Source organism: Nicotiana tomentosiformis, chromosome 2, assembly GCF_000390325.3.
Source record: "Nicotiana tomentosiformis chromosome 2, ASM39032v3, whole genome shotgun sequence".
Lineage (NCBI taxonomy): Eukaryota > Viridiplantae > Streptophyta > Magnoliopsida > Solanales > Solanaceae > Nicotiana > Nicotiana tomentosiformis.
In genome coordinates this window covers 84,618,997-84,633,841 of record NC_090813.1, presented here as the reverse complement: position 1 = coordinate 84,633,841, position 14,845 = coordinate 84,618,997, and the positions used below count along the sequence as shown (strand labels likewise).

The 14,845-nt window shown below is 42.4% G+C and overlaps 1 protein-coding gene across 1 annotated transcript; it reads right to left on the bottom strand.

The window, feature by feature from the left end:
* Positions 1-3,436: 3,436 nt before the first annotated feature.
* Positions 3,437-4,165, bottom strand: LOC104106453 (uncharacterized). The gene has a single exon (XM_009615002.2). The coding sequence runs from the start codon at positions 4,163-4,165 to the stop codon at positions 3,437-3,439; it is 729 nt and encodes a 242-aa protein (XP_009613297.2).
* Positions 4,166-14,845: the final 10,680 nt, after the last annotated feature.

The window sequence follows — 14,845 nt, the reverse complement described above, 5'->3', positions numbered from 1 at the left end:
GGATTCTGGGCAGAGGGGGTCCCAAAATCCGCAGCCCAATCCGCGGTCTAATCCGCGGCAGCGGACGGGGGGGGTAGAACACATGCCTAAATCTGCGGTTCAATCCGTGGCCCAATCCGCGGTCGCGGATCTCCGTCTCCAGCCAATTTTATGTTTGCCGTATTTTGTTTTTACCTAGTCTTGGGTTAATTTCGCCCCCCGAATACTTCCGATGCGTGTGATCTTTGCCTTGCACACTAGTAGGTCGGTCAAAGTCATTCAAAATCAATTACAACAAACAAATTAAGAACAATAATGGGCTGCCTCCTAAAAAGTGCCTAAGTTAACGTCGCAGCACGACGATTTACAACAAACCATGGGTTGCCTCCCAGGAAACGCCTGATTTAACATCGCGGCATGACGCAGGCTTTCATTATCACTCCTCGTTCGCGTACTGGGGCTCTTCCAAAGTTATCACCACTCTATCCCCTTTCTCTTCGACCATTCCAAGGTAATGTTTCAACCTTTGTCCATTTACCGTGAACTTGTATGTCCCATCTTCGGATACAATCTCCATAGCTTCGCTTGAGAACACTTGCACCACTCTGAAGGGTCCTGACCATCTGGACTTCAACTTTACCCGGAAACAACTTCAATCTCAAGTTGTATAACAATACTAGATCTCCGGGCTTGAAGTTCCGATATAAGATGTGCTTATCATGGATCATTTTCATCTTTACTTTGTATAATCTGGCATTTTCAAAAGCCTGGAACCTGAATTCCTCGAGCTCATGTAACTCAGTGACTCAGCTAGTGCCTGCGGTCTCTATATCCAGATTCAGCTGCCGCAGTACCCAAAGTGCTTTATGTTCGAGCTCTACCGAAAGGTGGCACGCCTTTCCAAACACCAACTTGTACGGTGACATACCAATTGGAGTTTTGAATGCTGTGCGGTATGCCCATAATGCATCATCCAGCTTCTTCGCCCAATTGGTCCTTGTTGCATTCACTGTCTTTGTCAGGACACTTTTAATTTCTCTACTGGACACTACAACTTGCCCGCTCATCTGTGGGTGGTACGGTATGGCTACTTTGTGGCAAACTCCATACTTTTCCAACAGACGTGCGAATGCTCTATTGCAAAAATAGGTTCCACTATCACTAATTATAGCTCTCGGGGTGCCAAAACGTGTGAAGATGTTTTTTCTTTAGGAAACTTGTTATCCCTTTTGCATCATTGGTTGGGAGAGCCACTGCTTTGACCCACTTGGAGACATAGTCAACCGCTACCAATATATATTTGTTACCATACGAGCTGATGAACGGCCCCATAAAGTCGATTCCCCAAACGTCAAAAACCTCCACCTCTTGAATTGTTGTCATCAGCATCTCGTGACGGCGAGATATGTTGCCTATCCTTTGGCATTCATCGCAACTTTTGACCCAAGCATGGGCATCCTTGAATAGAGTATGCCAATACAATCCCGATTCCAACACTTTTGCTGCTGTCCGAATTCCTCCAAAGTGTCCACCATATGGTGAAGCATGGCAAGCCTGCAAAATAGAAGGTTGATCTTTCTCGGGGATACACCTCCGGATCATGTTATCTACACATATTTTAAACAATAGAGGTTCATCCCAATAAAAGGCTCGACAGTCGTAGAAGAACTTTTTCTTTTGAATTGAGGAGAGTTCATAAGGTACAATACCGCTTGCTAAATAGTTAGCAATATCAGCATACCAGTGCGTCTCCTCCATTGTCACAACAAGTAACTGTTCATCCGGGAATGTCTCTGTTATGTCTTCAACCTCCTTTCTCTTTTCAGCTCCTTCGAATCTTGAGAGGTAGTCTGCCACTTGATTGTCTGTCCCCATTCTGTCACAAATTTTCAGATCGAATTCTTGTAGCAAAAGAACCCAGCGAATCAAGCATGGCTTTGACTCCTTCTTTGCTATCAAGTACCTAATTGCTGCATGGTCAGTATAAATAATAACTTTTGAACCAATTAAGTACGACCTAAATTTGTCGAAGGCAAACACTACAGCCAGCATTTTCTTTTCTGTTACATTGTAATTGAGTTTTGCACCGCTGAGCGTCCTACTTGCATAGTAAATCGGGTGCATCATCTTGTCTTTTCGCTGCCCCAAGACTGCTCCTATAGCATAATCACTGGCGTCGCACATGAGCTCGAATGGTTGCTCCCAGTTGGGTGCAACAATGATGGGTGTAGTTATCAGTCTCTTCTTCAGCTCCTCAAATGCCAACCTGCAATCATTAGAAAACACAAAGGGCTGATCCTTTTCAAGAAGTTTACATAAAGGGTTAGCAATTTTGGAAAAATCTTTTATGAATTGCCTGTAGAACCCGGCGTGCCCAAGGAAACTTCTCACTGCCTTGACCGAAGTGGGCGATGGAAATTTCTCAATCACATCAACTTTAGCATGGTCGACCTCAATTCCCTTACTGGACACTCGATGCCCCAAAACTATTCCTTCTTATACCATAAAATGGCACTTTTCCCAATTCAGCACCAAATTTGTCTCCACACATCTTTTGAGCACTCTTCTTAAATTGTGAAGACGATCTTCGAATGAATCCCCCACTACGGAGAAATCATCCATAAACACCTCCATAATATCCTCCACCATGTCAGTGAAAATGGCTAACATGCACCGCTGGAATGTAGCCGGTACATTGCAAAGTCCAAAGGGCATTCTCCGAAAGAAAAAGATGCCATATGGACAAGTGAATGATGTTCTCTCTGTCTTCCGGGGCTATTAAGATCTGGTTATACCTCGAATATCCATCCAAGAAATAGAAGTGGGACCGCCCAGCTAACCTGTCCAACATTTGGTCAATGAAAGGCAATGGGAAATGGTCCTTTCGAGTGGCTATGTTCAGTTTCCGATAGTCCATGAAAATCCGCCACCCCGTGACTATACGAGTCGAGATCAACTCGTTATTCTCATTTTGTACGACCGTCATTCCTCTTTTTTTCGGCACACATTGGACAGGACTGACCTAGTGGCTGTCAAAGATGGGGAAGATGATACCCACATCCAGCCACTTGATCACTTCCTTCATATTTGGGTTCAGACGTCGTTAATGTTCCCTAGAAGGTTTGTGCCCCCCTTCCAGAAGAATCTTATGCATGCAAAAGGCTGAGCTGATACCCTTTATGTCTGCCATGGTCCAACCAATGACAGTCTTACATTCTTGCAATACCTTCAATAGTTGCTCTACCTGCACAGCTAGCAAACCAGATGATATAATAATAGGCAAAGTAGAATTAGTCCCCAAGAAAGCATACCTGAGGTGGGCTGGAAGCGGTTTCAGGTCCAGCTGTGGTGGCTCCTCTATTGATGGTTTTGCAGGTGGTGTTGCTCTCTCTTCTAAGCGTAGGGGATCGAACTGAGGTTCCCTTTTCCAGAATCCTTGACCTTCGAGAGCCATGACCTACTCTGCCAACCCTTCACCGTCCATCTCTTCCAAATTCATCAAGTAGGCTTCTAGTGGATCCTTGACATTAAGGGTCTCATCCTCTTCTTGCAGTATCACATATATGGCCTCCACTAGTGAGTAGTTTGCAAATTCACTGGGTCTCCTCATGGATTGTTGAACGTTGAATATTATTTCTTCATTGTTCAACCTCATTTTCAACTCTCCAATCTCACAATCAATTAATGTTCTCCTAGTGGCTAAGAATGGACTTCCCAGAATGATGGGTATCTCTTCATCCACCTGACAATCAAGAATAACAAAGTCTGTAGGAAATACAAATTTCCCCACTTGTACAAGCACATCATCAAAAATTCTTGTCGGTCTTTTGCCTGTGCGATCAGCTAGTTGCAGCAATATTAAGGTCGGTCTAGCTCTGCCAATGCCCAGTTTCGTATAGATTGCCAAGAGCATCAAGTTTATGCTGGCTCCCAAGTCACACAATGCTTTAGCAACAACATAACTACCAATAGTACATGGGATAGTGAAGCTACTTGGATCAGACACCTTTTGGGCCATAGGTCTTGTCACTACTGCGCTGCAGGTCTGTGTCAGAGTTACAGTGGACAGGTCCTGGAAGTCAAATTTCCGCGACATTAGGTCCTTCATCATTTTTGCATACCCTGGCATTTCCCTCAAAGCATCCATCAGTGGAATATTCAATTGAATCTGTCGAAGCATTTCCATGAATTTCCTGTATTGATCATCTTTCTTTTGTTTTGCCAATCTCTAAGGCAATGGTGCAGGAATCAATCTCTGTCCATTACTTGATGCCTTTTCTTTGTTGGAAGCTTCTGGCATAAGAGGTGCCACCTGTTCTGAGACTTGTTCACCGTCCTTCTCCTTACCCTTGTCAACCTGTGCTTGTTCAATTACAACCTCGGTGAGCTCTGCTGACTCATCTGCCTATAATGTAACTGGAGAAGTTAGCATAGTCTTTCTCCTAAATTGAGCAACTTCTTGCTCTCTATCTAAATCTCTTCCATTGCTGAGACTCACTGCCATTAGCTGATTTGGGTTCTGTTCCTTTGGGTTAATATTTGTATCTATAGGCAATGTTCCTTGGGGGCGATTGTTCAAGGCCATAGACAGCTGTCCTAGTTGAGTTTCAATGCCTTTGATTGCTGAATCATGTGCTGCTAACTTTTCTTACATCTTACCATTTGTTCCAATGAGTTGTTGCAGCATACCCCTGACTTATACCATATTGTTGTCCTATTGTTGATGAGGTGGTTGGTAGGCCAACTGTTGCTGGTGCTGCTGATTATAGCCCTGCTGCCTTTGATAAGGCACAACTTAACCTTGTGGTCGTGCGCCTCCAGAATTGGGGTTGTGTTGTGGCAGGTTGGGTCTGTACTGCTGGTTTGGTGCTGGTCCCCATTGTTGCCCACCTTGCCTCTGACCTCCAAAATTATTGACATAATTCATGCCTTCTATGAAGCCCTGATTGTCATTCTCTCCACTCCACGAGCACACATATGACTGGTTTATGCAAGGAGTGCACAATCCTCCATTCATTGTATCAACAATGTGCACTTGCTTTGTACCCATCTCATCAATTTTCTTTGTCAGTATGCTCATCTGAGTCATGAGAGTGGCTATGTTCTCTGCATGGGAATTGTTTGGGTCAAGAGCAACAGAACGCACTATTGGTGTAAGTGTCGTACCTCTAGCCATCCAGCCTGAATTTTGAGCCATCTTGTCAAGAAGAATCTTGCACTCTGTGAATGTCTTGCTAAAAAATGCACCCCCAGCTGAAGCGTCTACATTAGCCTTCAAACTATCTGCTAAACCCATGTAGAATCTCTGTCCCAACATCTAATCTGGAATGCCATGGTGTGGACACTTCACTAGCATACCCTTGAACCTCTCCAGGTTTCTTGCAAGGACTCAGTTGGTTTTTGCCTGAACTGCAATATCTCATCAATCTGCCTTGCAATCTTGTTGGGAGGATAAAACTTGTTTAAGAACTGTTTAACTAATTCTTCCCAAGTGGCAATGGAGTTTATTGGGAGTGAATTCAGCCAAGTTTGAGCCTCTCCAGTCACAGAGAATGGAAATGATAATAGCTTGATGGCTTCAGGAGTCACATTCAGCTGTCTTTGGGTCACATATATTGATAGGAAGTTCTTCAGATGTTGTTGTGGGTCTTCAATGTATGACCCGGAGAACATTCCCTTATTTTGCAATAGATGCAGCATGTTGTTGGTGATCTAGAATGTCTCCGCTTGTATTTGAGGTACAACAATGGCGATGGCTAAGTTATCAGCAGTTGGTTGTGCCCAATCATATAGAGCAGCTTCTGGCACAAGAGGTGCCACCACTCCATTGTTTGGATCAACCCGATTATTTCGATTATTTTCGTTGACATCGTCCACGTTGTCCATTTCAATTTCGAGTGTGTATTTTTGTTGTAACTGTTTGTTCTTCTTGTTGGCTCGATTTCATTCCCTGAATGCTTTCTCGGGGTCTAAAAGTCCTTCAAAAAGTTCACTAGCCCTCGAAGAGCTTCTAGGCATACACCTGAGTCACAGGAGAATTCAAACGTGAGAATTTCAATAAAAAAATTTAAACACCGTAAGAAATTGATCCAAACTAAGAATCCTAGCAATTCTTCTAAGTTGTAATAAATAACACCGTTAGTTCCCCGGCAACGGCGCCAAAATTTGATCACGCCCAACTATGCCTTGTAAGAAGGACTAAGCGGTCGCTGCAAATATAACCCGGTTCAAGCCCTGAGTCGAATCCCATAGGGAACTAACCTATTTACTACAACCTTAAATAATGCTAATGATAAGCTCAGACAACTTCCAGATGTAACAGTTTTATGAATAATCAGTGGAATTTATTTAGCCAAGGAAAAATGACAATAAAATTAGCAATAATCAAGACTAAAATTGAATTCAAGGGTAAAAGGATCTAGGGCTATTAATTTTCCCAATTGCCGGATTAATTCTCAACTCTTTAGCTATAATCTCGCAGTAATACTCTATGAGGATTATGAGTTTCGGGCTACCATAATTACATTTCGATCAATTACGATAATTTACTAGAAGTATTCTCTCGAACTACTCTAGTTAACAATTTATTCAACTCAGAATCATCCCACCAAAGCTTCGTTATTTCTAACCCCACTTTTAAATTCAAGTAATTAATCTCTTAACTTCCCCCAAAGTGGTATTGTTCAACAACAATCTAACCAAGTGTTCTTTCTCAAGCAACACAAGGTGAATAGACACGATTAATCGAGGGCCCTTTCAATTAACCACAATACAATACGTAATTGAACAATCATAGAACAAACACGGCTCAATTATAACAAAATAGAATCAAGACTTCATCCAACAATTGGTTCCATCAACCCTAGATAACAGATTTAGCTACTCATGCTAATGGAAAACAAATCACTAAAATAATTCATAATCAATAAATAGAAGTATCAAGAAGAAGATGAAACTCTTAGGAATTTATCCGTCTTCTCCCCCTCGTTCTTGCCTCTAAAATCTTCTAAAAAATAGCCCTCTCCCACTTCTGGGCGAGTTTAGGTTTCATATAGGTTTAGGTTAGTCTCCTAAGAAATTACCTAATTAACCCTGCGTGTTTGGCTTTCGTCCGCCCGTCCGCGGCTGCGGATTCGACCGCGAATTTGGACTGCCTCACTGCCTTGAGTTCACGGCCCACTCCGCGGCCGCGCACCTGGAGGGGTCGTTTCTCTTGCTTTTGTCGCTCCTTTTCGATCGAGATAACCTTCGATTTCCCTTTCACATTCCATGTTAACTCCAAAACACTCGTTAGCTCCCTCCTAGCTCGGAGTAGCTCCTGCAAAGCATCAAATTCTTAATTAGAGCATTTTGTTATCTTTTAGCCTTCAAATATCAATAAAGTGCGGCTAAATTAGAGTGTAAGTAGTGTCTAAATTGCATGAATATAGCATACTATCAAGTACGTAAACAACGTGTACCCATTAAGTATCAAGCCTAATCTCGAAGAGGTAGAGACGAGATGGTCGACTTTGACACTCACTATGGGTCAATAATATTAAATAACATAAAAATAGAAAAATTTAAATCAACCTGAGTCACAGAGTTAACGATAAATTTTATTTAACCAATATAAATAATTAAATTCCTTCATATGCAACAATTCCCAATCTATTAATTAAATTCACAAGCTGCAATTAAAATGGCAAAATATCGAGTAATTATTATTATTATTATTATTAGGCACGATTTCTGCCGAGGGACGTGCGGCGCGATCCATAGATGCATCTATATTGCGGAGGCGTTCAGCTCGCTCCACAAGAAAGGAGGACATTTTCTTGTACCTCCGAAATGAGAGTTTATTTATTGATAGATTAATACGAGAGGATGCACAATTTCTTTTAATAATTAATTAATTTAAACAGAAAATTAAATATATGAGATGTCCATCTTTTAATATCTTTCCCTAAAAATTCACAATATATTTCTAATAATTTAATTAAATAAAGAATACAATTTACAAACGTAATTCATGATTTGAGTCCTAAACTACCCGGACTTTAATATAAATAGTAGCTACATATAGACTCTCGTCACTTCGTGCGTACGTAGCCCCACATTCAGCAATAATTATTAATTTAAATCTCCTATGGGGTAAATTCCCCCTCACAAGATTAGACAAGAGACTTACCCTGTCTTAAAGTCCACTTTTCCGATCAAATGCCGCGTAAAACCTCAATTCGATGCCGAAAAATCTGAAACTATCCAAAAGTTATATAAAATAATTAATACGTGATTAATAATTCAAAATCTATCTATTAAATAAATTACCCTATCCAAAATAGTAAAATTCCTAAAGTTCACCCCGGACCCGGATTCTAGAAATCTTCGGAGGAAAACGTTACCCATGTCGTGGTTAAAATCTTATTTTTTATAAAAATCTAGGTTTTTCGTCTAAACCGTTGATTTCTAAGATTTACCGGTTATAATGTAATGACCCAACCAGTCATTTTAACTTTTAGAAATCCGTTCCCTAAAATAAAACTCCCCGAACATGCTTTTATTATTTTATGACTCACGGGGATGGTTGGTTCGGGATTTGGAAGTGTGTGAGTTGAAATCGGAACACTTGGTTTCTTAAGTTAGCTTTAAATGGACAAGTTTGACTTCGGTCAACATTTTGAGAAAACGACCCTTGAATCGGGATTTGACGGTTCCAATAGGTTCGTATGATAATTTTGGACTTGGGCGTATATCCGAATCGGGTTTTGGATAACCCTGGAGCATTTTGACGCTTAATAGTAAAAATCAACTATTTGAAGGTTTAAAATTCTTTAAATTTGGTTTGGAGTAGAATTTTGAGTAATTAAAGTCTGTTTGGAATTTCGAGTTTGGGAATAGTTCCGTATAGTGATTTAAGACTTGCACGGAAATTTTCGTGTCATTCCGAGGAGTTTAAGTATATTTTGGTGCATTGGAAGTAAATTGAAGAACTTGAAATTCTCAAGTTTGAATCAATTTGGTTTGAGGTGTGATTCATAGATTTGATGTTGTTTTATGCATTCCGAGAGTTCGAGCGAGTCCGTTTTATGATTTCAAACCTGTTGGTATGTTCGGGCGGGCCCCCGGGGGTCCCGAGTGTTAACCGGACGAGGCTCGGGCCAATTTTGGGAAATTGAGCAAGAACTGAAGCTCCCAGCTACTGTCATAATCGCACCTGCACTTGAACAGCCGCAGGTGCGAGCCACCAATCGCAGGTGTGAACGGGAGAAGTGTAACGACCCGGCCGGTCGTTTTGAGAATTTAAGTCCCGTCCGGCGGCATAAGGCCCTGAGCAGCTTCATATTATGTGTATTGACTTGCGTGCGTGGTTGAATTTGGTTACCGGATATTTCAGAGTGATTTAGGACACTTAGTCCCTAAAATGGAAGCTTAAGTCTTAGGATTTTGACCATAGTCGGAACTAGGTGAAGATGACTCCGGAATGGAGTTCCGTCGGTTCCATTAGCTCTGATGGGTGATTTTGGATTTAGGAGCGTGTCCGGACTGTAAATCCGAGGTCTGTAGCTGATTTAGGCTTGAAATGGCGAAAGTCGAATTTTTGGAGATTTGGACCTGAAGTGGACTTTTTGATATCGGGGTCGGAATGCGATTCCGAGAGTTGGAACAGCTCCATTATGTTATTTGGGACTTGCCTGCAAAATTTGACGTCGTTCCGGGTTGATTTGATAGGTTTTGGCACGGGTTTTAGAAGTTGAAAGATTTAAAAATTTATAAGTTCGATTCATGGTGCGATTCGTAGTTTCAACGTTGTTTGATGTGATTTGAGACCTCGAGCGGGTCCGTGTTAGAGTATAGAACTTGTTGGTATGTTTGGACAGGGTCCCGAGGGCCCCGGGTGTTTTTCGCACGAGTTGCATATGATTTTCATGGTTTTGGAGAGGTCTGAGTTCTGGTGTAATCGCACTTGCGGACCTTGGGCGCAAGTATGATGGTCACAGGTGCGAAGATTGAGGCGCAGGTGCAAGAAGAGCTGGACTTGGCAGTCTCCGCAGGTGCGGAGAATTTGTGCGCATCAGCGGACTCGCACGTGCGTAGATGGAAGCGCAGATGCGAGAATTGAGAGTTGGCCTGGGGTCGCAGGTACGAGGAAGTTCCGCATCTGCGATGCCCGCGGATGCACAGAAGGTTCGCATGTGCGGAGACTATGGGAGTTAGCGACTTCCGCAGGTGCGACTGGTTAGATCGCAGGTGCGGTAGGCGCAGGTGCGAGAAATGGTCGCAGGTGCGAGGATCGCTGGGTAGAAAGGGGTTGGAATCGAGGGTTAGTTCATTTTCACTCCATTTTTTATTTTTAGCTCGAGAGAAGGCGATTCTTTGAGGGATTTTCAGAGGAATCTTGCGGGTAACGATTTCTTACTCGAATTTGGTTTTATTGCATTAATCTATAGTTGTTTCTCCATTTAATTTCGGATTTTTGGGGTTGAAATTGGGAAAAATTTGAAAGAACTTCTTCAATAAAGATTTTGAGTTTTTGAAGGGGATTTGAGGCAGGATTTGAGTAATTCTTATATGGTTGGACTCGTGAGTAAATGGGTGTTCGTAATTTGTGATTTTTATCCGATTCCGAGATGTGGGCCTGAGTCGACTTTTTAGGGCGAATTTCGGAATTTTTGTTAAAGTATTAATTTAATTAATTAGATGAGTCTATTATGATTTTAATTATGATATGTAATTGCTTTTGGCTAAATTTGGGCCATTCAGAGCCAGATATTCGTGGAAACGACATTCTTACGGATTGATTGAGCTTGACTTGAAGTAAGTATCTTGCCTAACCTTGTATGGGGGAACTACCCCTTAGGATTTGAGTCATCTATGTTGATTGTAGTCTGTGTACGCGAGGTGACAAGTGTGTGCTCGGACTTACTTGTGGAAAGTTTGCCTTTTAGGGTTCGAGATGCATGGCGCGCGTACCTCAGTCCCTTCGAGATGCATGGTGCACGGAGTTTGAGCAGCTGCGCCAAGGCACTATGTCGGTGTCAGAGTATGCCGTGAGATTTAGTGATTTGGCCAAGCATGCGCCTGCTTTGGTCGCCACAGTTAGAGAGAGTGTCCGCAGATTCATTGAGGGACTCAGGCATGATATATGGTTCAGCGTGGCTCGGGAGTTAGAGTCAGATGTTTAGTTTCAGCAGGTGGTAGGGATCGCTCACTGTGTATAGGGCATGTGGGATCAGGAGGAAGAGGACAGGCGGAGCTATGAGAGAGAGTACAGGCGAGATCAGGAGAGAGAGGACAGGGAGGTGAGGAGGCCTCGTAGACCGGAGAGATCTACTGGTCCTTATTTTGGAGGCAGGGTACGACATGGTAGAGGTTTTGTGGGTCAGCCAGTTCAGTTTGCACTTCAGGATTCGCACAGTGTTTCAGGTGCTCCTGGGTCTCACCTGTACCCGTACTGCACAGTTCCCACAACCACGTCAGCAGAGAGGTTGATTTGAGTGTGGAGATACCAGCCACAGGGTGAGAGATTGTCCTAGACTCCGGATAGGTGTGTCACAACGGAGTATTCAGGCGAGTAGAGGGCACCCAAGAGGGGAAGGCCCGACCCGTTGATGTGTTTCATATAATAGGCTCGAGGCCACTGCGCCAGATGATGTCATACAGGTATGCTTTTTATTTGTTACAGAGGGGCACCATTCGTATTTTGATTCAGTCCTGCTTATCGGGGCGAGTTCCCCTACTTGTTGTCCCACCTATGGGTGAGTTTATGACTTAGTATTATGTTTAGATGTTTACCCCGTTGGGAGATTATATGAGTGATAGCCGTGTCCATCGTTTGTTTCTATTTATTATTGAAAGTTACGAGACTATAAGTGAATTCACATTGTCCATTATGGCAGGTTTGATGTGATTCCTGAGTAAATTGGTTATAATTTGTGATTTGATACTCTACCGGGGTGAGAGTTTATCATGTGTTGAGATTTTATTGGCAGAATTGAGTTAGTGGGAGATTTCCATTGGTATGATGTGTATTCGACTTGTGATTCAGAGTTGAGGGCGAGACCCTCGTGACTCCATGTGATTTGATATGTTTGAGCCGGGCTGCATGCCACAGTGGAGGGTGATACCAGGATGAGATCCTTATGATTTGTTCGTGTACTTTAATTTTTCCTTTTGAATTGATTAGTAGCAGGGTATTGTTAGAGAGTTGTGCCTGTCGGGCTTGTTTGATATTTATCTTATGTGTTTCTCTTTACATATTTAGTCAATTTAGTTATGTGCTTCTAGAGTTTTGGCTTGCGGGGTGTGTGCCCGGTGGTGTCAGTTGTGACTTGTTGATTCGGGTGTATAGTTATGAGGTCTTCGTGTTTTTTGCATCATTGTCAGCGCTATTGAGGTTTGAAATGGGTTGCTAACGGATATGGGTCTAATTGTCAGTGCTGGTTTTAATTTCGGGCAGCTAATGTGATCAGAAATGTTATTATGGGCCTATATGTGGTGTGTCTTATTGTGTGGTCGTACATTGTGGATGTAGACATAAGTTGTTACAACTGGTTGAGACTGATACCGGTTATGGATTTAGAATCGGGTCTTTTGAAGATAAATGGAAGGTGAGAATTTTGACTCTAAGGATTATCAGTGTTGATAGAAAGGATAAATTACAGTTGGGATGGTGTCGTCAGGCTTATGTGGATTGGGGTGACGTAGGATCCCCCACGGGTGTATGTTGGGTATGCACTTTTAGTGATTTCAAGACTTCGAGGTGATTCTTAGCACGTTCGAGGACGAACATTTATTTAAGAGGGGAAGGATGTAACGACCCGACCGGTCGTTTTGAGAATTTAAGTCGCGTTCGGTGGCATAAGGCCCTGAGCAGCTTCATATTATGTGTATTGACTTGTGTGCGTGGTTGAATTCAGTTACCATATGTTTCAGAGTGATTTGGGACACTTAGTCCCTAAAACGGAAAATTAAGTCTTAGAATTTTGACCGTAGTCGAAACTAGGTGAAGACGACTCCGGAATGGAGTTCTGTCGGTTCCATTAGCTCCGATGGGTGATTTTGGACTTAGGAGCGTGTCCGGACTGTAAATCTGAGGTCTGTAGCTGATTTAGGCTTGAAATGGTGAAAGTCGAATTTTTAAAGATTTGGACCGGAAGTGGACTTTTTGATATCGGGGTCAGAATGCGATTCCGAGAGTTGGAACAACTCTGTTATGTTATTTGGGACTTGCCTGCAAAATTTGATGTCATTCCGGGTTGATTTGATAGGTTTCGGCACGGGTTTTAGAAGTTGAAAGATTTTAAAATTTATAAGTTCGATTCATGGTGCGATTCATAGTTTTAACGTTGTTTGATGTGATTTGAGACCTCGAGCGGGTCCGTATTAGAGTATAGAGCTTGTTAGTATGTTTAGACAGGGTCCCGAGGGCCCCGGGTGTTTTTCGGACGAGTTGCAGATGATTTCCATGGTTTTGGGGAGGTCTGAGTTCTGGTGTAATCGTACCTGCAGTCCTTGGGCGCAAATGCGATGGTCGCAGGTGCGAAGATGGAGGCGCAGGTGCGAGAAGAGCTGGACTTGGCAGTCTCCGCAGGTGCGGAGAATTTGTGCGCATCAGCGGACTCGCACATGCGGAGATGGAAGCGCAGATGCGAGAATTGAGAGTTGGCCTGGGGTCGCAGGTGCGAGAAAATTCCGCATCTGCGATGCCCGCGGATGCGCAGAAGGCTCGCATGTGCGGAGACTGTGGGAGTTAGTGACTTCCGCATGTGCGACTGGTTAGACCGCAGGTGCGAGGATCGCTGGGCAGAAAGGGGTTGTAAACGAGGGTTAGTTCATTTTCACTCCATTTTTTATTTTTAGCTCGGGAGAAGGCGATTCTTTGATGGATTTTCAGAGGTATCTTGTGGGTAACAATTTCTTACTCGAATTTGGTTTTATTGCATTAATCTATAGTTGTTTCTCCATTTAATTTCGGATTTTTGGGGTTGAAATTGGGAAAAATTTGAAAGAACTTCTTCAATAAAGATTTTGAGTTTTTGAAGGGGGATTTGTGGTCGGATTTGAGTAATTCTTATATAGTTGGACCGAGATGTGGGCTCGAGTTGACTTTTTAGGGTGAATTTCGGATATTTTGTTAAAGTATTGATTTATTTAATTAGATGAGTCTATTATGATTTTAATTATGATATGTAATTGCTTTTGGCTAGATTTGGGCCATTCAGAGCCAGATATTCATGGAAAGGGCATTCTTACGGATTGATTGAGCTTGACTCGAGGTAAGTATCTTTCCTAACCTTGTGTGGGGGAACTACCCCGTAGGATTTGAGTCATCTATTTTGATTGTAGTCTGTGTACGCGAGGTGACGAGTGCGTGCTCGGACTTATTTGTGGAAAGTTGGCCTTTTAGGGTTCGTATGTCCTTATATTCACCGTGTATGATGTTGTTTTTGATACATTTGAATTCCTATTTGCTAGTTTCACATCTACATGCTTTGATTAGAGATAATTGCTTTAGGATTCACTCTTACTGTCTATTTGACCCTTATTCGACTTAACCAAAGATTTTACCTCTTCTATCGTCGTGCTATATTTTTCATAACTGCTTATCTTTAATTGAAATCATTATTTTCTCATCCTATAATTGTTTAGTCTTAATTGGAGTTATGATTATTTTCCGTTGCTTATCCTTACTTGAATTGTTGAATATTCCTCGTAATTGCTCAACCTCAAAAGGAGTTTAGATAACCTATATCTTAGTTGACTTGCCATTATTTGGAACTATTTAACTCGTGTTGGCTTCTTATTGTTGACTTGAATATTGTAGAATCGTTGCTACATTTTTGTTTTGTTTTCCATTGTTAAGCCGTTCTCCTTGTGCCTAGCA